The sequence below is a fragment of the Chlamydotis macqueenii genome, chromosome Z (genome assembly GCF_036417535.1).
Source record: "Chlamydotis macqueenii isolate bChlMac1 chromosome Z, bChlMac1.mat, whole genome shotgun sequence".
Classification (NCBI taxonomy): Eukaryota; Metazoa; Chordata; class Aves; order Otidiformes; family Otididae; genus Chlamydotis; species Chlamydotis macqueenii.
Window position 1 is genome coordinate 16,971,317 of NC_141593.1, and position 26,592 is coordinate 16,997,908.

The 26,592-nt window shown below is 40.9% G+C and overlaps 1 protein-coding gene across 1 annotated transcript in view; it reads left to right on the forward strand.

Moving 5' to 3' along the window:
• The first annotated feature begins 792 nt into the window (after positions 1–792).
• The window catches only part of ITGA2 (integrin subunit alpha 2), a 67,432-nt gene continuing 41,632 nt past the window's right edge, over positions 793–26,592 (forward strand). The window contains exons 1-4 of the mRNA XM_086771465.1: positions 793–924; positions 16,651–16,774; positions 25,327–25,436; positions 26,450–26,541. Of these exons, the coding sequence (XP_086627591.1) occupies positions 885–924; positions 16,651–16,774; positions 25,327–25,436; positions 26,450–26,541 (366 nt within the window). The 5' untranslated portion in view covers positions 793–884. The remainder of the gene's footprint in view (positions 925–16,650; positions 16,775–25,326; positions 25,437–26,449; positions 26,542–26,592) is intronic.

Below are 26,592 nucleotides of genomic sequence, written 5' to 3' on the forward strand. Positions count from 1 at the left end.
ACAGCGCCACAGATTTTCATGTTTACTAGAACTGTGGGATGGGGGAAATGAATGTGTCTCAAATATTCCAAACATACAGTATTGACACAGTGCTGACAAGGCTAGATGGGCTGACAGCTGCACAGTACACAGGTGCCCTGCTGTTTGCCCTTCTGATTTCTTAGCAAGTAGAACTCCTGACCTCCCTATTTTTACTGGCTTCAATTCACACTGCCTCCCTGGATTCTGGCCTGGCACCTGCGCCAAGGGAGGCAGTATTTCGCCATCCTTGCCAACCTCGGATCAGTTGTGCGGCGAGGCTCCTGGACCCTATTGCACTCCTGCGTGGCTGCGGGCCACGTTCCGCGGGAGTTTCACTCAACAGGGAAGATCCCGACTCAGTGTCATTAAACGCACCATTTAACGCTCGAGGAAGACAGCCGCTCCATGCTGCCACATAAACCCACGTTTTACCACTATTCTCCGCGTTTCTGGCTCCAGAACTCGGAAAGGGGCACCCCCATCCCTCCAAAGCGTTGCCGCAGGTCCTCGCCCCGCAGCCCTCTTTCCAGCGCGGCCGCAGCCGGGCCGAGCGCGGGTGTGTCCCCTAGGGACGGACACCGGGGGAAGACTGAGGGGGACAAACACGGCTGCGGGGTCCGCGGGGCTCCGCCGGAGAGCGCGGCGACTGTGGAGCGGTCGAGCTGCCTCGGCCCGCTCCGCGCCAGCTAGAGGGGGCGTGGAGGAGGAGGAGGAGGAAGAGAGGGAGGAGGAGGGGTGGGTATTTCGGGGCGGTGAGGAGCAGGTGGCGCTCAGTGCCCCTCTGGGAAGCGGCCAGATCGGGAGCGGTTCCGGCTCGGCCTCCGCACCGCACCGCTCCGCACCGCACCGCACCGCACCGCACCATGGGCTCGGCCCTGCAGCCTCTGCTGCTCCTCGCTCTGGGTAGGTCCATCCGTCGGTCTGTCTGTCTGTGTGTCTGAGTCTCTAGGCTGGGCGGGTCGGGGGAGAGCCGGAGACGGGGCAGAGCCGGGAGGCGAGTGGCCATCTGCGAGCGCCGGCGTGGTCTCAAGGCCAGAAACGTGCGTGGCTCTTGGCGGCTGTGGCGGTGTCCGTGGCTGTGGGGTGCCATGCATCGGCGCCCGCTTTCAAGCAGTTTAAGCCCCCTGAACTCCTGGATTGGCGTGGAGTTCACCTTCCCGTAAAATGGAGCGTGTGCGCGCCGGGAGCGGGGGGTGCAGTGTAACGCGTGAATTTACGGTTACATGGTGATGATGGCCTTCATTGTGAATGCTGTTCCTAATTTGCAAGAGTCCTCTAGGTCTGTTCCCACCCTGTTGGGCAGATGTCGCTCCTTGGAAAAGGACAGGGAAACTTGAACCACCTCTTCCTTCTCTTGGCTGACTAAATTACCATTACATATATTTTCCTGGGAACTATAAGACATCGTATTCACTTGCCACAAGCAAATTCCCAAGCGCTTTCAGAGTTTTAATATTACTGTATACTCTCACAAACCCTTAATTAGCAAGTCACAGAGAAGCAGCTTTAAAATGAGTTTTCACTGATGAGCTGTTCCAACTTGTTCTTTCAGTAACTATAGCAAATGCTGCAGTGGAATGTGCTGCTGCAGGGTATGAAATAAAATACAAAAAATATTAAGCTGTGATGAGATATACAGTATACAAACAACCTGGTAACTTTTTAAAAAAAGAATAATTATTAAAAGTATCAATGGGCAAAGCATTCACTCTGCATTTTTGCTTAATCCATCCTTTATTCTCCTGGTTACAGTCACTGCACACCAGGACCATTACCATGCCCTGTAATCATTAAGTCTTAGGACTTGCAAAGGTTTGTGGAGCAGTGCTGAAAGCAGAAGATAAGAACTGATTGGGAGAGGATTCCTCTGGCAATAAGACTGACAGAAGTGGGACAGGTCTCCTTTGTTCAGGCACTATCCATTACTTGTCTTCATTTATACAGTTGAAAGCTGTCACAATTTTGATTTCAGATGTGTTGTGACATTTGATGTTAGTGGATGTAACTGCCGAGTTGATACTCACTTAAGCCGTTTTGATCTTGTAGAAGTAGCAGGGAAAAGAAAGTTTCAGGACAGGAGCATTTTCCCTGAGTGATCTGGAGTTCTGCTGTGGGGTACTGTTGTAGCTCTCGCATAATAATTTTCAAATTGATTGAATTCTAATGAACTGTTTTACTTTTAAAGGCAGTGTTCTTGAATGTAATTGGGCTAACTTAGCTGAATTAGTCAATACTTCAGCAAAACATTCGAAGTTTAAAAGAAACTTGATTTTTATGTTAGTATATGAATTATCAGCTATATTAAACGCACCACATAGGGGTATTGTTTTGTTCTGTCTTCAAATTCGGCTAAAAGCAATGCACTGATATTAAAGGCGCAGGTTATTCATTATTGGTGTGTACTTTTGTGTTTGGAAAGTCATTAAGACTTTGTAGATGCTACAAGAAGAAAGGAATAGAAATGCAATAGAACTACATTTTGATAATACAACTTTGCTATCAACCTTGTTACTCGTTGATCAAAAAGTATACAGCACACAGAAGTCTGTATTTTAAGTGCTGTATTTTAAGAGGAATAACAATAAGTGAAGGACTTAATAGGGCAACCTGTACAACAAAGCCTGATGCTTTCTGTTGTAGTACACTCCTCTTAACTGCTTATAGGTTTGCCACATCTAGTTCTTTAAATTTACATTTTAAGCACTCAGTTTTCTCCTTAGGTTGTTCTTAAAAATCAGGGCTAAAATAGCCCAGCTCTTTCTGAGAGTGAGGCCAGTGGAAAACACAGTAGCTTTCCTGGGCTCAATACTGGTAACATTTTCTTTGGAAAGCTCAAGTGTCCTCATGCTTCAGAGGAGATATTTGAAATTTGGCAGGAAGGTGCTGTTTGCATCATGGTGAAAATCTACCTAAATTTGGCCAAGTAACAAATCTTTGGAAAACTGCATTCCTTTGGAAAGAAATCTATTTTTATCAAGTTGATTCTAACATAAATCCTGTCCATCCTTGGTGTGGAGCTCAGTCAGACCTCCTCTGCTATTGGAATTGTAGTGGGATGTAACTGTTTCTGCGTGAGGTCTAGATCTACACTTGCAAACACAAAAAACTCTCTCTCTTGCGTTCTCATGCTATTTGGTATTTTTACAGCAATCTCCGTTGTTGCTTGAGGCACTCTGCTTTCCAGTTTGCTTCTGGATCCTGGTCTGCTGATTATCTGTACTGCATGCTGTTAGCTGATTCCTGGGCTCTGGGTGAATCAGCTTGTTCTCTCTCTTATAAAAATAATTTACTTTGAAGTCAATTCTCAAGTGATAGAGTTGGAGGACCATGACAGGTGGAGGAAATAAAATTTAGTGTGGCCTCACCTATACCACCTTAGCAGGCCTTCACATTCAAGCCTACCAGACATCTTCCTCCAGCAACCTAAGACATGAATGACATAACTCTGATATGTTCTTAAAATCCATACTCAGTGAAGCATGCACCCTTCACACTATTTATCCCCGAACTGAAGAAAATCACAGCTAAATAACGGTTATGCCTTTTGGGCCACAGGTGTATCACTTGAGCACTCCATGTCCTCAAGCCTCCCTGTGGGACCCAGGCAGCCTGCAGGAGAAAGCAGCCCTATCTGAAATTGGCGGGGGCGTAGGGAGGCGGTTCCTGTCAAACTTTGTCTAGAATCCAGAATTTCCAAGTGTAACTCTTGTTCTGTTTGATACATGTCTGACCCTTGCTGATAAAAAACATGCTGTTGTCCTGGGGACCCTCTTGGCAATGGGCTGTAGAGCTGTATAGAGGGATCTCACTAACATAAGTGTTTTTCTTCAGATCGCTTCTATTTAAACTGGGATGAAGTTTGTAATAGAAGAGTAGAGTTTAACATGCAACAGTTAGGAAGTGCCCAAAGCAAGTCGGCAACCTGGATTTATCCCGTGGGTGCATCAATGCATCATGCAGTCCCTTGGGTCCGCTTGCATAGCCTTGTTGCTGTCGCTGCGTGTGGACAGGGGAAGGTAGTGTGATCAGAGAAGGGGCAGGGACTCCTGCCTTACTTAGTTTTGAAATTAGAAGGTGGTCTATGAATGAGGAAGAAATGTGGGATGAAGAGAAAGGAGTATTCTCCCCCGCCCCCCCCCCCCCCCCCCGGACCCTGCCTTGCAAAATTGTATTCTTTCTCTCCTTTTTTGTCACAAAAGCAGAGTGCAATTTTAGGCGAGTCATTTAAATCAAATCTTTGACACGTGGTTGGAGCTTTTGTGTTCCCCTCTTTCTCTTTGCTCAGCCAGGGGTTCTCAAAACTGAAGCTCTATTTTCATGATCTGGTTAAGCTGACCTGAATGTGGAGCTAACGCTGCAAGGACATTTCAACCACTCCCGATTGCATGTTCCCACCATTTTCCTGATGCTACCACTGGGGCTTGGTCTGGGGAACAGGTTAGGGACCCATTTGCCTGAATAAATTTTTCCCTTTTTTGAGTCAGATCGGTTTTGGAGATGAGCTAAACTGATCCTGTTCATTTAAGCAATTTATTTAATCGTTAGGACTGGCATAGGAGACCGTCAGAACTCGTGGCCAGAGGAGGGAGGGAAGCTGGAAAAGTCTCTTTCACTGGTAGCCAACACTTCCACTGGCTTGAGCTGGTTGTGAAAGTGCATCTTGACATGCAAAGTTGCTGTGTATTCACAGCTGTGAATGAAGTCAATGGAAATTGTATTTTGGATGTGCTTAAGTATTCTGAAAAAAAAATAGGGTTTTAGCTGTATCACTATATTTCCAAAAGTGGTAAGTACTTTTGACCTTAATATTTTCTTTTTTTTTTTTTTTTAAAGGGGCTAAGGATGATGTCTCGTTGCACTTGAGTATTGAAAAAAAAATATCTGTCACTTGTAAATACTTAGATGCTTATGGTCAAGATATGTAGAGATTAATTCAAAAAGAAGCAGAGCTGCTAATTCAGTAGGTTGAAATAGTATACATAAATATACAAGGCCATGTACTGAGCCGCAGGGACTAAACTGATAACTGAATAGCAACTGAAAATGCACATTCGGTGCAATAAATGAAGCCAGAATTCCAGGTGAAAATCTAATGTGTGATTGTAATGCACATGCACACACAGCAACTTAAAGCTGTACAGCCCGTCTTAATTTTTGCCTTTTTCTTTGTGGTCCTCTTTTGTTACCTTGCTGTTTTATTATCATATTTGTGAGTAATGTTCATGTTAAAAATAATTCTAAAATCTGGAGATTGCTTGAAAGCAGGACCCAAATATGAACTCTTCTTAAACTAAAACTATCTCTAGTTTTTCCTACTTGAAGGGAGTTTGTCAGGTAGTAGGCGCATTATTATATATTATTTTTGGAGTTTTGCCTTTCACAGCATTGCACATTGAAGTAAGGCTTCATTCATACTGTATTACAAGACTGGTATTTTATACAAATGATGTTTATTTTAGAAAGCATACAGGGTATTACCTTCATACTCCTAAACACATTAACAGTTAAAATTTACTTGTGCATAATTTGGGCAAAGTAAACATGAGACCTTACCAGCAAGTTTTAACTATATGCTGTCTGGCTCTGGAGCCAAAAAATCAATTTTTGAATTGTTCTTTGCTTTTTTGATTTAGTGACACAGAATTTTCACTTAAGAAGTCAAAGAGGTTAAACAACTGATACTTCCTGGTTTTATTGTGTTTCTTAGCCACTCTATAATGGTTTTTCTTCACTACTGTTAATTTTCAATGAATGAAAGTGGGGTTTTTCATGTACTTCATGTAATGTGTTTTCATGAGGGCTAATAACTTTAACTGCCTATGTAATGGCTTAACGTCCAAACAGCCAAATGTGAATCAAATACTTTCCTTCAGGGTTAATGCAGGTAAAAGGGAGTTTATACCTCTTCAGATGAGTAGAGCAAGCCTTTTTTCCCCAGTAGAAATCTTGGGCAGTCTCTATCCAGTGTTGTTATTTTCATTTAAAGGTTTCCTTTGTTAGGCTCTGTGCAGGCCGGTTCCCATTTCCATGGTGACCATGCTGAAATGCAGACGGACACAGGCTGGATTCTCATTGGCGTAGCTGCGCACTTGCATACCAACACATGTTATCTGCTTGGCTTAGGACATTTCCATTAGCAGTTTTAATGTTTAGGACTTCTTTTTCAGAAAGTTATCTCTGGCCTTGTGATACTATGCTCTGTTAGGATTTCAGACACTGTACAGTGAGAGAAAGCAAGTTGATAAGCTTATTTTTTGTGTAAATAAATCGTCTGAACTGTCCCAGTTCAAATTAGTCAAGGACATCAGAGAACTGTCTCAGTCTTGGTTTTCATTTCTGTTGAAAAAGATAATGGAGAAGGATTTTTATTTATAAACCTTTAGGTGAAAGACTGACATGTATCTGTGCAAAATAGTTTTATGAACATATCCCCTTTTCAAGGCACTGATAAAATGATAATAAAAATAAATTAATGTGAATTACATGGGATAAATTATACCTTCTGTCTATATTAGCTGAGTGTGAGTGTGTATCCCTGTAAAGCAGTATGTGATAGCGTTCTTCCTGCTCATGCTGCAGTCATTTTCTGGAAGTGGAGAATACTAAAGGCATCTAGTGGAGTCAACATAAGCTGTGTAAGCACTTCCATTGCTTCCAAATCAGGATGGGAGTTCTGAATCACCAAATAAACTCAATATTCTGAGTGCTAGTAATTGTTGCTTTGAATTAGTCGCTGAATAGCATTTCAGGATCTTCAGAGGACTAAGTTAGTTTTCTTTTCTTCTGGAGATGCGTATTCTTTAAAAATCAGGTAAGACTTGCATATTTTTCAGGACTTAAAAGAGGAACTATGCAGGCAAAGAAGTAAGATAAACACAGACTCTTTGAATGCCATATGAGCAAAGACGTTTTGTGTATAAATGAATGGCATCTGCATGGTTGAGTGTCACATATGATGAATGTCATGGATTCTTTTGTCCCTTTCAAATTACTGGTAGACAGAGTAAAGGACTTGGAAGTTATGCACAGCCCTGCTGGTACCCTCTTGCCTTTTTCCTGATTTATTTTGCCCTTTTAATCCTGCTTTCAAGTTCATCATTCTTCTTTGGTTTCATAAAAGATATTTTTTTTAATTATCCAGATCTCCTTGGCTAATATGATTGCTGATTTCTAAAGAACAGACAATTAAGAAATCTTGAGGAAAATTACTGTTAACAACACACTTCTGGAAGGAAGTGTATTGCACAATGGCAATACCTATGGAAATAATGGAGTTTGAGGATGGGAGTGGTGGTGTGGAAAAGCTGAATCGGGTTTTTACCTTTTATCTATCTGCCAGTCTAGCTATCTGTCTCAAATATAAGTGACCCTTATACAAGAAAGCTGGCAGCAGTTGGTGTTGTGTTAAGGTTGTGACACAAAGCTGTACAGAGCAATAAGACTGCAGATGCCAAAGCTGCCTGACCCGCTGGATTGCCCAGTAAAGAACTACCTCAACTGACTGCAAGATCAGACTTCTCTGAATGAGGAACAGTCAACCTGTGCTCCACTCACGTGAGCTTAGTGCAGCAGTGGCTGCTGTTAGAAAAAGTTATGAAGCCCATACTTTTTCTGAGGTATGCTTGTGTCGTGTTCTATGCTGCTCACAGTATGGCAGCTGCCCACATGTAAACCAGTTGGGTTAGCTAACGGGGTGTCTACCTTTTCCGCATACATAGAAGTCACTTCTCATAACTTCTCAGTTCTTGCGACTGTTGTGTTCATGTCTCCCCTCAACTGTGAGAGCACACTGGGTAAGAAATTCTACTTAATTGCATAATCTGCTAAAACAACAAATCAGTAAATTACTGGACTCAAAGCCTAATTTTACTCTCGGCTGGTGCAGTTGTCTTAGAGAGGTAAATGTCTAGATAGGTGTCTAAGTTAGGGTAACCTGTGTCAAGAGTTAGTGGCCTGCTTTCTTAATAGCAACATGCTACAGTAAGGAAAGTAAAACATAGAAGAATCCCCTTGATACACACCTCTCTGAAGCAGAAGCAAGTGGAGCATCTTGTCTCTGGGCAACTGATGTGTCCTAGATGGTTACCAAATATCATTGCAATGGAGAGTGTGTGACTCAAATGTTTCTGTGCCTGTATCCTTGCTTGAATTTTCTACTTGAGGAGAATGGTAATTGCTCAAATAGCAAAAAGGCATAGCATTTTAGTAAATAGTTTTTCACCGATTCTACTTTCTTAACTGTAAATTCTGACAAGACAGTAAGAGTAGTGCTCTAATAATTAACATGAGATAAATTCAATTCAGTATTCCTACCGTGTGGTATAAAATTAAATTACATGTATGTGCAGTACTTCAGATGCATATAGACTGATTGGATTTATAGATGTTAAACTCAGATTTAGCTGAAATGTCTCAAATAAGAATTTAGCTAACCTTTCCTAAGTGGAAAAATCTAAGTGGCCTGACACTTCCTCTAACTATGCCCACAAAATAGAGTTCCCATTTAAATATGCCTGAAATACATATATGTCATATTTAGAATAGGAGAAATTACTGAAAATTAAATAACTTTCTTATTAGCTGGGAAGAACAATAAACACAGAAAAAATCCAGCAGCAGTGCTTGGATAGTAGTCCGTTAGTAGCTCTGCTAATAATAGTTGTCCATTTGACTCTAGCCAAATATCCTTTCATTTCACTGTCTCTACTCTCTGTTTTTGTTTTCTTTTCCAAAGTGCCCAAAGCCAGTTCATCATATTGAACACTAAAAAACTACTTTAAGAGTCTCCGGAGTTGTCTTTCTGAGAGGTTGAAAGCTACAATAGACTGCTTCTCTGAAGACAAAAAACAACTGTTCTGCTTTTGCAGAAGCAAGTATTATCTCCAGAAAACTCTTCTTAAATGTACATGGGCCCTTCTCTCTGACCACAAAATGTACAATGGTTGCACTTCACAAAAAAAAAAAAAAAGATAACTTTATGAACTCTGACTTAGAGATAGCTTGTCACCCACCTGACCACAGGCATCTGAATTCACTAGTGTCCAGTGTGTGGGCAGAGGGCTGGGAGAGTGCACAGTGCAGCCCATTTCACTTGAGACCTGGTCCTCCTGCCCCAAAGTGTCAGAGTTACGTGGCTTGGACTCAGCAGAGACAGTTAGGCACTTCTAAAGTGCATGAAATACATTTCCTTGCAAAGCAGGAAGGCTCAAGAGGGTTGAAGGGAGTGTTTGAACTCCATCCTTCTCAGGCACCTGCATTAGGTGCCTCCTTCCCTTGAAGTCAGGGATGGGGAAAAGTTTTGACCAATAGGTGTCTAGTTCAGCTGTTTTTCAAGAAGTAGCTGCCCTGGAAGTAATGGTAATAGTCTCCTGGGAAACGTGGGCTTAGTTCTCCCTTGAGGCTCATGGTGATGTAGACTTGCCTCTCAAACTTTTCCAGAAGTGTCTTTGCTGCCAGCAATAAAGCAAAGAGAAGTGCTTTCTACCGCTGCTATTGAAATCAGGTCCCAGCTCATCCTGGGGTGCATCTATGTGTTTCCAAGCAGACAAGCAAAGACACATCTTGCCTGTGGCCTAACGTCTGGGGCTCTTAGCTGGGAGGAGAGGAGTTCCGAGTTGGCCGTTTTGGACTGCCCATGCAATTCACATTTGGTAAATAGGCAGAGCATAAAAAGAAGTTATTCAGCTAGTTAAATCATTTAATTATTTAGAGCAGAAATTATTTAATCAGGAAGCATTCATTGCCTCTGGCCATGATATCAGTGTGGGTCCACAGTAGATTAGGATACCTTGTTCTTAGTGCTTCTACACCTCCATCATACTTTAAATTTTTATGCAACTTTGTGCTATGAAACCTAGCTGACAAATAATTTTAAGTTCATTCTGAAATAGGCATCTGCTGAAATCTGGGCTTCCTGGATTGTTCTCCTGATTTTAATGAGCCCAAATTCTGCCTAGGCCCTATCTGGTGCCAGAATTGATCATTTCAATGTGCATTAACAAGCTCCCATTGCAATCAGGGGAGAGAAAAAGTCGTTGTCTGCTATAGGAAAACAAAAGTCGTGGTAATTATAGCTCTTCCAACTATTGTATTACATATCCTGTGGTGGTTTGGAGGTTTTTTTTTTGTCGCAGGAAGCTGATGTAGCAAACTTTTTACTGCTGAGGCTGTTCTTGTTCCTGGGGCTGTCTGTGTACAGTGCAGAAAGCTGACCTGGCTAGCTCTTGAGAAGCTGTGAGGGAGGAACAGGGTCCTAAGTGCAGTGTCCTGCAATCAATAACTTGATTTGATGTCATTATCTGTGCATGCACATAATGCACATACCAATACAGTAAAACAGATCAAGCTGAAGATTTAAGGCATTAGAAGAAAAAAAAGTTGGTTAATTTTGAGGCAGATTTGCTCCCTTAACAAGCTCATCGCAGTGAGAATTGCTTGTAAGCTGCTGAAAGCCACAATGAAGAATATGTGTGCTGCAATTCAATAGTAACTGCATGCTGCTTGTTTTGTCCTTTATTCACAGTCTTGTCAATAAAATCTTCAAAACACAGTATATTACAAAATCTGTTTGAATTATGAATTGTCCATTCTATAAGAATAGTTGACTAATTCCAGTTGGATTATTGCTCTGATAACATAGGTTCTGAATAGTAAGGAAGTAACTTTACTCTTATACCAAAATGTTGTGGCCTTTTAATAAAAAGCAGTAAAGTATATTTAGTATATTAAGTAAATACATTTAATACGAAGCAAATACTACTTGACTGCCCTCTTTCATAATTTTATTACTTTCCCTTCCTGCCTTCGTTCCACCTTCTGCCTAACATTTCAAGGACAGTAGTGATTATGGTATGAACAGTATCTGTAGGTGCCTGTACTCCAACTTCGGAACCTGTGAGCCAATTTCAGCAAATTTCTGCAGAGAGATGAAAAAACAACCCGCTGGGTGTTGAAGTGAGACAAAAGCACCTTTACAAGTTCCCTGACAGCTAAGGAGATGCAGCATGACCTTGCACAATACAAAACACCAGAAAATCTACCCTTAGAAATGCTTCAGTCATGGAGAAAGCTTGACCCAGAGTGCACAATATGCTGTGAGACAGAGCCAGCGGAAACCAAGAGTTAGGAGTTCTCTCATCCCTCCCACCCCTTTCTTTTTCTCTGCCCCCAGCCAGGTCTGACAGGCTTCAGGGCCCTGCTGACATGTGCACTTTGGAGGAAGAAATCTTTGAGACCAAGGAGAAAGTTTTCTTTGTGGAATTTTTAGTGACTCTCTTGGAGCAGATTAACATAAAGGGCAAAGTAAAGCCCTCTTCTGGAAAGAATAGATACTTTTAAAAAATGTTAGACAGACCAATTAAGGCAGTGTAGGCTGTACACATCTTACTGGCTGCCAATCTATAAAACTACTTCAGGAAGCAGACAATAATCCAATAGGATTTTCTTGATTTTTTTTTTTTTTTTTTGCAAAACAATTAAGGGACTAAAAACCATGCAAGAATGTTTGTAATACTGTCTTGGTTTTACTGTAATGCCAGGTCATGGCCTTTCTCTTATTTGGTGGCTACGTACTTACCCCTTCCGTGCCCAGATCCCCCAGCGTGCTGATGAGTTTGGGTTTGTCAGGGTCCGCTGCCCTATTGGAGATGGCACAAGGGGCAGTGGTTGTAGCTGTAGTCGTCCCTCTCCTGGCATCGTTACCAGTGTGAATACTCACTCACAAAGACAAACGGTCATTTAGCTGGATTATACATTTTTTTTTTCTAGTTTGTAGGTAATAGTTGCTCAAAGAAGCAAACACCATACTGTCAAGGAAAAAAAGGTGATAAAGTTTCCTTCGTTGTAAAGTTTCCTGTTGGCAAGGTTAACACTAGACAAATTTAAAACTAATGCTTAGTGTGAGGTGGATCCTTATAAACTCAGTGGTCAAATTCCATTGTATTTTCTTTTTTCTTTATACTGTGATTGCTAGGCCTGTCTGATGCAAACTATAAATAACAGCAGTAGATGCCTCTGACTGGATAGTTTAATGAGAGATGAGAACTGGCATAACTGAGTATGCCAGTTAGTATATTTTATTGAACTTTTTGTAAACTTATCTCACAAACCAAGTTGTCAAATACACAAAATCTGATTTCATTTTTTCTCATCCAGTTAAAAAAATCTTTTGTTATACTGATTAATCTGAACAAGGGCTTACAATCAGACAACTATTATAATCATGGCATTAAATCACCCAGCAGACATATTCTGCTTGCTCACTTTAAGCTGTGAGCTTTATGAACTGGGTGTACCTAATAGGAGTTATTACTTCAATAAACTTGCTTCAGCTTGTATTTCAACGGCAGTAAACAGAAGGCATTATAGCCACCATTAGACATGACATTTGTTGTTACGGAAGAATTCCCACACGTTCAGGCTTAAGGGTGCACAGTCAGAACATGTATTATTTTTTTGCCCTACTAGGAGCGAGAAAATGGTGGTGAAGAAGCATAAAAGCAGCTGTACTCCTATGTTGCAGTTCCTGTGGTATACACTGCAATGATGCAGTTGCTGAAATATGGAAATTCCCAGGAAAAAAATACCATGCAAAGAGATACTGGAGTTTATTGGAAAGCTTACAGTTATTTTTATCCCATTAAGGATTTTTTTCTAACTTGTCTTGACTGAAGCTTTATATTGGGAGGTACTCTGCTTGATGAAGCTGTCCTCTTTAAACCAAAGTGCCCATGCTCCCTGTACAGTCAGTGGAGAAAAACTGCTGGTTTTGAAGTCTTCAGAGACTTCAGAAGCTTTAGGCTTGTATCTGGCTTCCTTTGTTCCATGCAATCTGTTTATTTGACTGTAAATAAAGTGCCATTTACACATGGAAGTTGGGAAGTGGATTTTTACTTGCCCAACTAATCTCTCATCACGATTGTTAGGTCACAAAGTGGAAGTCTGTCACCAAAAGTTATTAAAATTCAGATAGGGAATTTGTTTTCTTTATTTCACATTATCAAAGTTCATTGCCTGAAGGCAGCAACAGATACTGAATCTTTCCAGCCTGGAATATACAGTACTTTGAACCTAGATGCTTCAATGATTGGCACCCTTTTAATGCATAAGAGACCCTCTTATTCTGGCACAGGCTTAAAATAGATTGGAAGCAAACTTGGCATTTTCTCCTTTTTTTGGCTACAAATGCTTGAATTCCTTGTTCTGAATACTGTATTTAGATAGATATACAAATTGGATAAAAGATGTCCTTATCGTGTAAGCACTATGTAAGATGGAGGAAAATGGCAGGAAAATGGCAGGAAAATGCCTAGTATATTACTGCGAGTATATACTTGCTAGACCTAAACCAAGTATGACTTGTGTGGAGTAGATCTGAAAATCAAAAACCTGCTAATGATCATAAAAATGTGGATTTTAAAATTACTGTGATTGAAATATGCTGAAACTATGGTTCACTTCATGATGTTCATGGCAAGTGTATCTACCAGCTTTTCTACTTTGATTTTGCAAAGCAGTCATGAGTGAGAGGCAAAACTGATGCATAAGAACATTGCAGATGACAGCATGAGTTCAGAGGTGGGGTTTTCTGGTTGCTTTTTTCTTTTTTCTTTTCGCTGTCCTTGATTTGTTGCCTGGACAGAAAGTGAGGATGATAGAGGCAGTTTTGAGAAGAGGCCTATGGTCTGGCAAACACTTTTCCCATTATTCCAGGTAGAATTCTTGCCTTTAAAGAGCAATGCTCTGATACCACAGTAGTGTGAATGATTAAAAAGAATAAAATCAAGCCCAGTGGTAAATGGGAAGGACAAGTGAAATGGTTCAGTGAGTAGACTAGATGAGAGGCTGGGCAGAAAAAAAGAGCATTGCTTCCCTAAGTCGTGATGAGGTCCTGACGAACCACAAGGAGATGAAGCATCCCCAGGGAGGGTAAGGCTGTGTCTTTGTTCCTTGAAATCAGCTCCCATCTTGGAGAAAGTGGGACCACAAGAGTAGCCCTGGAAGGTCTAGGGAGGGATGCTGCAGCACCCATGGGAGGGCAAGGGAAAAGGTGAACTGGAAACACGTAACCCAGCACACGTTGTGTTGACTTGTCATAGCGCCCGAGGGGAATTTGAACCAGCACTGGGACTTACCTTCAGGCTGTTGGTTGTAACATCTGGTCTCTGTAGTTTTATCCAGTTCTGGAAATTTTTGTCCCGGCTTAGCATTTAATAAAACCCTTGCCATGGACACAATTCAAAAGATCTTCCATGCATTTGCACTGAAGTTGGCCAATGCACTTAGACAGAAGACATTTAGCAAAGGTACCATTTGACTAATGATGTGATTTGCTTGTGACTGTGTAACAGAGTCCAGACATTCAAGAGGTTTTCTCTAGATGTCATTGGATTTGGGTTCATACTGGAAATGTTTATCATTCTAGGATACTTTTGGCTTTTCATTTGAAACCCAGGGTTTATTTCCATGTGCATCATATAACTTGTACAGTCATTCTTCTGTATTTACATGCAGGATGGCATTGCAGTATCGTCTCCTGTGGCCTCTGAGAATGAGGCACTGTAGAATTTTGCTTGAATTCTGACTGAGGATAATATAATTTGAAAATAACAGACCTAAAAATAAACCTAGGATGTGACATGAGCAAAGTATTTTGATAAATTGCAACTATATTCGATCAGAGAAGAATTGCTGTCAATAGTCAATATCTATGTCAACTCTTTTCTTCCCTCTCCGCAAAACCCAGACTTGAACCATGAATATATGTGGTTGTGTTTAGTGCCAAAAGTATCACAAAACACAGAGTGATATGTCTGTACACATTCTCTTCTCCAGTCTTAAATAACATGACTCAGGAAATATATTCATCCCTAAGGATGTTTCTCAAGGAACTATACTTTTAGCAAAAGGTGATTGCTTGCTTTCCATGCCAGCTGTAGATAGTGGTTGTTTGAAATAACTAATATATGATTTCCCGGTTTGAGTTCGTGATCAAAAAGCAGTAACTGTGTAAGTTGTATTTAGATTTCTGCTAGTAACACTTGTGTTTTCTATTCTCTGGGCAGAGGTACAAAATTCATTGAAATTTTTTACATGTTGTGAACTTTGCCTGCAAATCTCTGGTTGTGATATTAATGCTCTCACTGTGATGTTGTTATTGTTATTACTAATGCAGCTAAGCTATTGTGATGGGCTACTTTATGCTGATATAACCCCTGTTAACCTCTCTTTCGATGCTGGTTTTAGGACCTGGAAGAGAGTGATACCAACAATCAGCACTCTATGCATCAAAACTAGATAAATGCTTAGAATTTAAGCTTCTGTTTTTAAGATGACAAAGATCGGCACATCTCTCCTTAAAGATTCCCTGTTACAAGGGATTATAACAAAGGCTGCCACCCTGCTACACAGTGACTCATACTAAGTAACTACGGTGTAGAGCAGCTAAAACTCTTTCTGTCTGGGCACATAGGAAGGGAAGGGAAACGTGGGGGGATGTTGTTTCACCCGTCAGCAACTCCATGAACTTGCCTCACCTGGAAAACTTGAGCAGTAACTGCACGGTGCAACCACAGGTCATGATTTCTTCTGTCACTGCTGTTTTTGGAGGGTTGTCTGGAGCCCTAAGGTGTTCCTCAGCTGGGTTGTAGCTTGTTTCTGGGATCCCGCCATTATCTCAGTCCTTCCTTCTCCAAGCTAGCAGAGGCTATTAGGGGACTCTGGCCCTTTTCCTGCAACTTCTCTAGTGGCCATTCTCCTAGATGCTCAAGACCTAGAGCTCTTGATCAGAAAGCAGTCAGGCCTTTATGAATGAGAAGCGAGCCCTCATGCCCTGCAAACTCGTGACGCTTAGGACCTTGTCCCCAGCCCACACTGCCCATTCCCAGAAAAATGGCATGGAGTGGCATATCTTAGGCACGGAAGTGCCCAAGGAAAATCAGTTAATACAGTGACCACAGCAAAGTGGAGTTTCAGTGTTAAGTGTCATGATTTATTAATGCAGTTCTATCTTGCATGTTTGTATTTCTAAGTTTTCCTGTTTGGACAACTGTTCAGATTGTTTTGACTGAAAACAAAGGCCTGTGGTGTGATAATGAAATAACTCAAAAATGTAGATTCTCAGATGCAGTAGATAATCTGATTTTTGTTCCAGTGCTTCAAACATTAAGTTGCAGAGAGACACCAGAATAGAAACAGTATTAGCTGTACAGTCAGTGCATTTTAATGTATCTCAGCAGGCTGTTGATGTGTTTGCTGTGCCATATGCTTAATGTATGCCTTAAGGTAAAGGAGGATAACAGGCCTCTGAATCATATTTCTTGCCTCCCTTCAGCTAAAACATTCCCATTAGAAATGCTGTAACTTTTGTTAAGGCAAACAGTGAATGAGTCATTGATCTCTGCCCACAATATTATAACACCTGTAAAGAGTGCTAGACAGGCATTAAGCATAGGCAGATGGGTATTGTAGGGAAAAGACTGTTGTTTTTTGTTTTTTTTTTCTTGCACATGTCAAAGGCTACATTTTATTTTCTTCTATTGGGGGAGCTGGCACAGATTAAGAGCCTTTTTCACTGTGATCAAAATTCTTCTCTAATTGCTTCTGTAATAATCATAATCTTTCTGTTAACAGGCATTCTTCGTAGCTGCTGTGAAGCCTACAACGTTGGGCTGCTAGAAGCAAAAATATTTTCTGGTCCATCAAGAGAGCAGTTTGGATATGCAGTTCAACAATTTATAAATGAACAAGGCAAATGGTAAGCAGTTTGAACACCTTGTTGTATGTCCAGTTAAAAGGTTAAGGAAAAAATGTTGCACCTCATTTTTCTTTCATAATTCCAAATTTTATTTAAGTGTGTTCCAGTTAATTATTTTTTACATCAGTTATCTTTTTGCTAGTAAATCCTTTTGTTATTAAAACAAAAGTGAAAACATTCTAAAGATGTATGAATGTGAAGGTTCAGGCTTTTTTCCTTTATACAATGCGGTCTGAGGTCTTGCCTTCTGTTAATCTTTTACTTTCATCTCAAATACACCAGTTCACTCAGACTCACAATGCCTGTAGAATTTCAGCTCTCATTTCATACCTTCCTTTACCAATAGCATCTTGGCTATGCATTATATACATTTTTCCATTTAACATTATTGAGGTTAAAACAAATGATTAGGGCTAGGAAGTTCTAGTTATTAAAATAATGTGAACTTATATTTACATCTTTTTGTGTCTGATATAGTAGTGTGCTTGCTTCTCAAGGGACGGTGTATTTGGATGTATATCATAACACAGTCCTAGTAAAGGCCTTGTATCCGCTGCATCTCTTCAGCCATAAAATTTGATGTGAAATCCACTGTTGCCACAACATTAGACTTAATGAGTAATTAGTAAAATATTTTGTCTAGTAATGTTGCTTTTAAAAATAATTTTAAAATACTAACCCAGAGTAAGCCCATTTAGTATAAAAGACATTGTTTCCTCTTCTGCAGCCTCAGCAACCACAAAGCTTACGGTGTCTTTCACAGGAAGGACTGTATGTCTGTAGATAGTTCAGTTGTACTCAACTACTTTAAGTGGTTATTTGTGTATACATGGTTTTAAGTATATAGTGGAAAATCACACTAATTATATATATTATCATAAGCCAAGACAACGTTTTAAATGTGTCATTCTGCATAGTAGATTGAAACAGTGTCAGGACCAAAATAGCCAGGAATTGGCATGTTTGCTTAAGCGTTTGTCATAGTTTAGCCCTGCTTGGGACCAACCTACGCAGTCTGTCACTCACTCCCCCCACCCTCCAAGGGAACAGGGGAGAGATAATATAACAAAAAAGGCTCCAGGTTTGAGATAAGGACAGGGAGACATTATTGAAATTACCATTATGGGCCAAACAGAATTGACTTTGGGAAAACTATTTATTTATTATTATTAATAAAACAAAGCAGGAGAATGAGACAGAGAACAAAAACTACTTCCCCCACCCCTTCCTCTTCCCAGGCGTAACTTAATTTCAGTTATCTCTACCTCCTTCCCCCAACCTCAAGAGGCACAGGCAGGGAATAGGAAACGGGGGTTATGGTCAGTTAATCACTTGTTGCTTTCTGCTGCTTCTTCCTCCTCGGGGGAAGAACTCCTCACATTCCTCCCCTGCTCCAGCGTGGAGTCCCTCCCACGGGCTACAGTCCTTCATGAACTGCTCTGGTGTGGGTGGTTTTTCCACGGGGTGCTTTCCTTCAGGAACTGGCTTCCCCAGCACAGGTCCTCCACGGGCCACAGCCTCCTTCAGGCATCCGCCTGCCCCGGCGTGGGGTCCTCCTCGGGCTGCAGGGGGATCTCTGCTCCTCCGTGGGCCTCCATGGGCTGCAGGGGCACAGCCGGCCTCACCATGGGCTGCACCACGGGCTGCAGGGGAATCTCTGCAGGGAGCAGCGTTATTGCTCCCCCTCCTTCTGCACTGACCTTGGCGTCTGCAGCTGTTCCTCTCACAAGAAATTCTTCACAACCGGCTCAGGCAGACGCCTCTCAGGTTCTCTTCACATCTAGTCTCTCCTCTGCTTGCAGCCGGGCCGGGCGGAGTCAGGCCCAGACGGCCGCCCAGCGGGAGGCCAGAGGGTGAGGGGTGCAAGGCCCACAGCGCTCGCACCTCCACCTCTCTGCCCTCGCTTCTAGTTCTTCACTCCCCCCCACCCGCCCCCCGCCCTTCTTAAATACGTTATCGCAGAGGCATTGTTGTGGAACATTTTGTCACCAGTCAGCTTAGCCCTGACCAGCCGAGTCCACCGGACAAAGGGGAAACTTCTATCAGCTCCTTGCAGAAGTGGCCACCGTAGCTCCCTCCCACTGAACAAAACCAACACAGTGTTGATGGATGGATAGTAAGTAGCTGATTTTTTTTTTCAGAAAAAGAAAGTAAGATGTCAAAATCTGAAATCCATGTAAATGCATATGAAAATTTATTTTACAGTTAAACTTTGGTAAAGCTCGTACAAAAATATTGAGCTGAGACATTTATGCATAGCCCTGCACAGAGATACTGTGCCGTTACATATGCATATCTCTATGCAAAGATATAAGACTACATAGATCCTACTGTACATCTGGCATTACTGTGTTTACCACCAGTGACGAGGAGGCAAAATAAGTGGTGAGCAGAGCTGTATCCTCCAAACCAGGAGCTCAGTGTTTCCTCTCCCTCCATTGGGTAGGCTCCCAACCTACCCTCTCTCCTTGCCTGATGTTGTGGTGGCTTCTCACTGTGTTTCTGACTGCTTTAATTATGTGTTTAGTCATCCAGAGATCACAGCTTGCTTTTTTAAAAACTCCTCCATTGAAGGAGAACAAGAATCTCTGCCTGAAGTGAATTGAATGTTTTGGCTCATATATGGAGAAATTAATGGCTTATGTTCTATCCTTGTAAGTTCTCCTATAAGCTTGTAACAGGAGCACTAGGTTCCAGACTTATCTAATTATTTATGGTTTATATTTCCCTGTTTTATTTTTATTTCTGATATAAAAACTACTCCATTACCACTTTCCTGGATAATGCATGGCAGAGTTTGGGAAAGAAAGTAACTTTGGATTAACTTTTCCTATCTTCTCCCAAGTATATGAATATTATGAATCAGGAAACATTTCTGTAGAGAGGCACTTCATCATTTGTTCATTCACTGCGTGGTATCTGACGATATCTTCAAAAGTCAAGGAAATTTCATCAGCTCTTGTTCTGGCAACCATGACTTGGTAGAGACTCTTCAGTGAAGAAAACCTCTTTTCAGTCTTCCTCTAATAAATCATTAGACAAGCTTTCTTGTGTGCATGATCAAAAAAAAAAAAAACCACCCAAAACACTCAAGCTGTTCAGCACAGTTAGTTTCTTCTGTGAGCGACACAGAGGCTGCAGTCGATATGCAGAGTGCTTTTTGACATAGCTGAACTAGGAGTGAGATAAACAGACCAAGCCTTGCATAAGATCAGGACGCTGCTTTCTGTCAGAGGGGAGCATTTATCACTGTATGCTTTCATTAAGAGACCATCATTGTGCGGCAAGAGTGTGATGGACTTGAAATCTCTGTTCAGGCACAGTGGGGCTGCTCACAACATCAGATGCTGCTTGCGTGGCACCCCTTTCCAAGGGAAATATTATCCAGAATCTGAGATCCATCAGAAATTTTATCACTTCCTAGACCTTGCTTCTGTTAGTAACATCACAGGGTGCTATATTAAATACAGCTTTAAAAAAATCCTCTTGTACTCTCTCAAAGAGCAGAAAAAACAGCACATGCTAGTTATATCGTTCAGCTATGTTTCTGGGAGGTACATCTCCTGAGACATTAAAGGCTACAGAAGATGATAAAGAGAGGGGAATTTTTGCAGAATGGGACTGCATGCAGCATTGTGTTAATCATTTTTCCTTCAAGATGAATTCAGAGGCAAGAGAGGGAAGACAGCCCAATGAGGCATGTAGAACTATAGAGGGGCCTGGTACATGTTGGGAAGCTGTGACACAAACCAGCAAGGGAGCTCTTTTTGTGTGGAGTCAGATGATCCAAGATAATTGGTCACTGGTCCGCTCTGCATTGATAGCATGTGATGCTCGTAAATAAGGACAAACTTGCAAGTCAAGCACAGCTCAAGCTTTTCACAGTGTCTGGTGGGAATTTCAAAACAGGAGCTTTTTAATGAACTCAGAGAAAATTGTGAACACCAAAGCAACTCATCAATTAGAAAAGTTTAGGCAGTCCACCACACAAATAATAAGCCACAACAGAAACATCATTCAGTTAACGCTCTGGTTCTCCCTGTCATGAGATCATCTGTATTTGAACCTTAAATTGAGACCAAGTTCTGTGTCATTTTGTAGACATAATCTTTTAGAAAGGCGGATTTTACCCTGTCAAGTTCGTCTTGAATGTGCATACCCTGAACAGCAGTTGGTAGTATGTTCTGCGAAGTAACAGTAGTTACTCCATGCTGAGATTTCGGGTTTTTTATCTGTCTCAGGTGAGGAAGACTAAGTAGATGTATATAGCTTTTTTGTACCCATATATGCCTTCAGTCTGTGGATACATCCCACAACAGAGCTAAAATCTGAGTCTGATAATGAGCTACTGTTTGATATCAAGTTGCAGTCACCCTCCTAAGTTGTGTCTGTGTGCTTAGGATTTTGAATTTTTGAATTTTATTTTGGAATTTGTGTTATGGGATTTTTCTTTTTAAAAATACTTTGTTTAATTCCATAATATGTCAGTAATGACACCTTAATATGCACTACCCTTACTGATGTATCACGTGATCATTGCACTAGTAAATAGTTTTTAAAATCATTGCATATTGCTCACTAGTCATCAAAGCCCAGTGGCCTTTCTTGTGAGGTGTGTTGCTGCTTCAGACTAATAAAGTGTTTTGCTGAAAAGACAAATTTCTGCAGCAACTTTTGTTAACATCAATACATTTTCAAAACCTTCTGATTTTAATGAGTAGGATTTGGGTTTGTTTCTTTTTTTTTTGAAGAAAATGCTACCATTGTTACAGCTCCATCTTTTCAGTACCAGTATCACTGCTGACATTTAGTTCCTTGCCCAGCTTTTGCTTCCCCTCACCACATGCCCTACAGTTTGCCTTTTTCCTGCTTGGAGAAGCAGCTCTGCCCTTTGTTTTTAGGCCTTTCAAGTTTGTTAGCCAAACTCTCTTGCCATATCTTGGCACAGTTTTTGAAGTTTTGAGATTTTTAGATGGTGGTAAGTGTGTTAGGGCATGCGAAGAAGCATTTATGAGAGTGAAGAGTCTTCTAGTCTTCATACTTATTCATCACTTCCTGTAATTGTAGGGGAAAGGGCCAGATGATTTCAGAGGGCCTTTCTACTTTTATTTTCCTATTTCCTGTTAGCCATCTTTATGTTTAAAAAAAAAAACACAATAAAGAGCAAATGCATGAAAAGAAAAAAAACAAGGCAACTAGAAAATATAAAATGTGCTCTGACAACAGCTGGGAATTCAGCCCTTCACCATGAATTCTGATTTTGTTTTCTGCTACATCACACTTTTCCAGTTACTAGCTTTGTCATGGTGTAATTTCCCAGAAATAATTCCTGTTGCACTTTGATCTGCCACTCCTGCAGCTTGTGTGGTATGGCATTGCCACTGAACTGTATTTGACTTCATGTAGTTCCATTGCATTGTATACAGTGTCAGGGACTGATTAAGGAGGTGACTAATAAAATCAGTGGCATTATTACATGCTAATCACTATAGTATTGTGTAAAGACAATTTACAAGGACACATGAGGAATTTTTGTAAAAATAAATACTTAACTGATGTCTGAAAAAGACCCTTAATTAATACACTGTATATGATACAGTTTATTTCGAAACAAGCATTTCCAAGTATTTTAGTCCTCATTTCTTGCATTCTTTCCTGATACGTTCTACTTCAGTCTGCTTCATCTGCATCCTGTTTAATCACAGTAAAAAAATATTTTTGTAGTTAGCAGGATGCTAGCCAGATACTCTCTTGCTTTCTTCACTTCTGATGTTTCAGAAAGATACACATGCGTTTTCCCAGAGCACTATTGTGTAACTCTCTACTGTAATGGTTTACGTTAATTTTCAAAGGCAAGTAGGACTTGCTGATTTCTAATATAGATTAAGGCTAGTATTAAACTCAGGATATGAGAGAAATAATAATTAAGTTATTTCCTAGGACCTTTAAGGTTGGCAATTAAAAGTAGAGGGCTAGACTTGGCAGAAGTTAATAACTTTTTCTCAGGAGCATATTGATGGCAGGTTAGACTAGTTAAGTCAATTAAGGGAAGGAGTTTAATAGCTCTGTTCATTTCTGAAAATCACAGTGTCAGTAATAGTCAGTTCTAAGTGTTAAATGCTGTGTGTGAAGTGGCATTTTTTGGCCTACAGCATAGTTATAGCATTGAGATTCATGGACCCTACAAATCTACAGGAAAGGCTAATGCAGCAAAGAGGAAGGTAGTGTAATAACCTCAAGTAAATTACGAGGAGTGCAAGCTAAATGAAAGAAAAAATTAAGGTTTCTTTGGGCACAGTTGGTATAGATTTAGATTTGGGTTTAAAATTAGAAGAGTTTGTCTTATTTGGCTTACATTTTTCTGTTTTTTACCACACAACAGCTACAAGGTTAGCATTAGTGTTAGCAAAAGTAAAATACAGTTGTGAATATTAAGTTCTAGAAGTGGATTTGGTATGAAGAGGGGTATAAATACATGTCTGGGCTGGAATTAATGTTGAGGTTGGGGAAAACAGGAGTTTCAGAGCCCCCATGACTGCTGAGCAGCATAAAGCCCCTGGAGTGAGTGCAAATACGCATGCTGACAAGTAGAGAACTGCTTTTTCTAAACTCTGGATTATGTTTGTCTCTAGTTTATGCCAACAGCAAGGGTGGAGGTTGGAGTTAGACTTGGAGTTCAGCTTGGATTTGGGGACAGCTAGTGCTCAAGCACACTTCTGCTCTTCTCCTCCTCTTGTGAGTGAAACTACGTGCTTTGGGCTTCAGGAGAACTCATGGGTACCAAGCTATGCCAGTGCAGTGCAGAGATTTACAGTGAGTTTCATGACTATGAGTGGTGCAGGGGTTATTTCCAAGATCCGTTTAACAGTAGGTGTTCTCCTGCGGGGACTCTGAAATACGTTTACCTTCTGGTAAACTTAGAAAAAGCATGTAGATATTTATAAATGTACACAGTGCAGTGTTCAGCTTGACAGTTAAAGCTGAAAAGCTGTTCTAGTTTCAGATATAACACAAGCAGTGCCATCCTTTTAAAAACTGTTTTCTGTTCCGATGAAAACTGTTAGCCCTTTCTCTCTCCCATCAGCCCAGTTAGTGTTTTATAACTGTAAATAACTCTGTAGTACCTAACAAGGGGGGAGACCATAACACCATGTCTTCTTCATGTCAATCACTATTGACTGGCTCCAGCCCTCTGTGTCACTGCAAGCATTCATGTGTTGTATCACCTATCGGCACATGACCGATGGGGTAGTTTCTCATGAGTTATGGTTATTTGGTCCTGAGCTATGGTGGTTCTGGTTTCTGCTGTGCAGAAAAGGCTGTGTTCCTCAGAACATAACAAGGAGATCAGAGGCCTTCTCACAGCTGGTGAGAATCTGTTGTTTTTATATAGAGAGATATTTATATGAACCCGAATTGCAGGTTTAGAGATGCTAAAAGTACACAAAATCCTGTTCCTGCTGCCTGTGTAATCGCTGTTTTTCAGCAAGGTAATTGAGAAGGAGGTATTTTTAAAATATTCCTACAGACAGAGAATAGAACCTGAAGTTACCCCCAATAGAACTGGTAAAACAGAAGAACATTATTTGTGCTCTTAATTTTGTGTTTAATTGAGATGAAATAAGCTAAAAAAAAAAAATCAGTTAGCAGTATTTTCTTTGAGAAAGCTAAAAAGGACTGAAATTCTTACTTGTTCATCTAAATCTATATGTTTTGCCTTACCCTTATTTCACTACACATTGAACTCTATAAAGAATTGTCCTTCTCTTCCAGCCCTACATGGCCCTATGCTATCTGATGGTTTCACTCTCTTGGAGAGTTTTGTTGAAAAATAGGTGTTCTTAAGCAGTATTCCCAGGAGGTAAATTAACTGGTTTTGTGAAAGCATCCAGATAAACATTAAAGGGAACTTCAAGAGCAAATATTGGAGGGGATACCTTATGGAAGGTGAAGGAACGAGTCAGAGAAACTGAATCACTTTGTATTGTAGGCACAAATTATTCTAAGTCTTAACTTTCTTGTTCAGGATTAAATTCTTCATGCAGCAGACTGTTATCACCTGCAGTATTTTCTTTCTGACTCAGTATTGTCAAGGTGTGGTAGTGTTCAAGCACAGACATAAGCATTTGACTGTTGCTGAGCAGACCTGAAGGAAATACTTCTTATCAGTTAAAATAATAACTTAAAAGGAATCAGTTAACTATTAACTGACAGGACAATGATTTTTTTGTCTCTTAATCCCAAACATATATAACTGTAAATCTCTATGTATTAGTAATCTTTACTGTATTTCTTCTAACACTACGACATAGTGTCTCAGAAACAGCAGTATAGATATTTGAGGCAGCCTAATCCCCAGAGGCTTCTCCACCAAAGTTGCCTCTGGTGAGTCCAGCATATTAAAATGCAGTTAAAGCTTCTGAGCAGCTCTGGAGAAGACTCCTGAGTGCCTTAGGTGCTGTATCTGGTAGTTACCTACAGTGTGCTATGCAATAGTGCTGCTGGATTTCTCCAGTGCCATGAAAGACCTCATGAAGTTCCTGTTACTTTAGGTTGTTGGTTGGTTCACCCTGGAGCGGCTATCCGGCTAACAGAACTGGAGATATCTATGCATGTCCTGTTGGTACGTCCGAAACCACATGTAAAAAATTGAATTTGCAAGGTAAGTTGTAACAAATAATGTTTTGCTACAGTTGTTTCCTTTTTCCTTGTTCTTGTACCATGCCAATCTACCTTATTAAATCTTTTCTTAATTATCTCTCTGAATAATCTGTCTCTGTTGTGTGAGAGTGCTACAAGGACTTGGTGCCAGCTGTTGGTGAGACTGGTGTGTGTGAGTGAACATCGGTGCCTGCCATGGGACCCGTGGGGCAGACCGAAGGGCCGTGCCAGTAGTTGTGTTGAACCCAGAGGGTCATTGGCGTGTCTGTGTGCGTGCTCAGCTACACTACTGGTGTCATGTCCCTCAACCTGGGCAGAGGCCCCAGGGGCCCAGGCACTGGGCTGGGTTCCCACGGCCGAGCAGGAGGGTCCTGGGCCAGAGCAGCTGGAGGAGGCCACCACAGTCTAAAGATCACTTAACATCTGTTACCTTCTCATTTTGAATAGTGCTTAGTGAATGTATGCTATATGAAGCCTCTTCTGCCTCTCTGTGTTTGCAGGCTGAGTATAAAATGGGATTCACTTTTGGGTGCAGTGAAAATACAGGGCAACAGAGCATGCTTTACATACTTTATGTTTATTTGTGATGTGGAGCATTTCTTACCTCCACTGCTCCTTCTAAGTCTTTGTCTAAAGCCTAATACTGGATCAGAGGAGTCTGGTGTCCTAAGGAATGTAACAGTAGCTGCTCTGCTGCAGCTACTCAGCCAGCCAAAAACACTCAACAGGCAGACCTTTTCCTCCTCTCTTTTGCTTTCAGCTCTCTTGAAGGTAGATACTCTAAATGGCCATACTTAATTAATGCCTGTAGTTAATGGTTAGCAAATTTTTTACAAAGATTAGCTTTCATTTCTTTCGTCTCAGAATTGTATGCAGCCGTTCTATGATTCTATGATTCAGAAAAGGCATCTTAGATTCTGAGAAATCAAACTTTCAAAAAGGAATTCTAACTTAACAAATTGCTTCTACATCTTAATTACTATTGTATCATTACTTAATTGCTTTTTATTTCAGCTTTAATAAATATACCAAATGTGACTGAGATAAAAGAAGACATGAACCTTGGCTTGACTCTGATACAGAACTCAAAAACGGGAGGATTTTTGGTATGTATCAAGGACGTATTCAGTACACATAGAAGTTCTTGAGGAGAATGA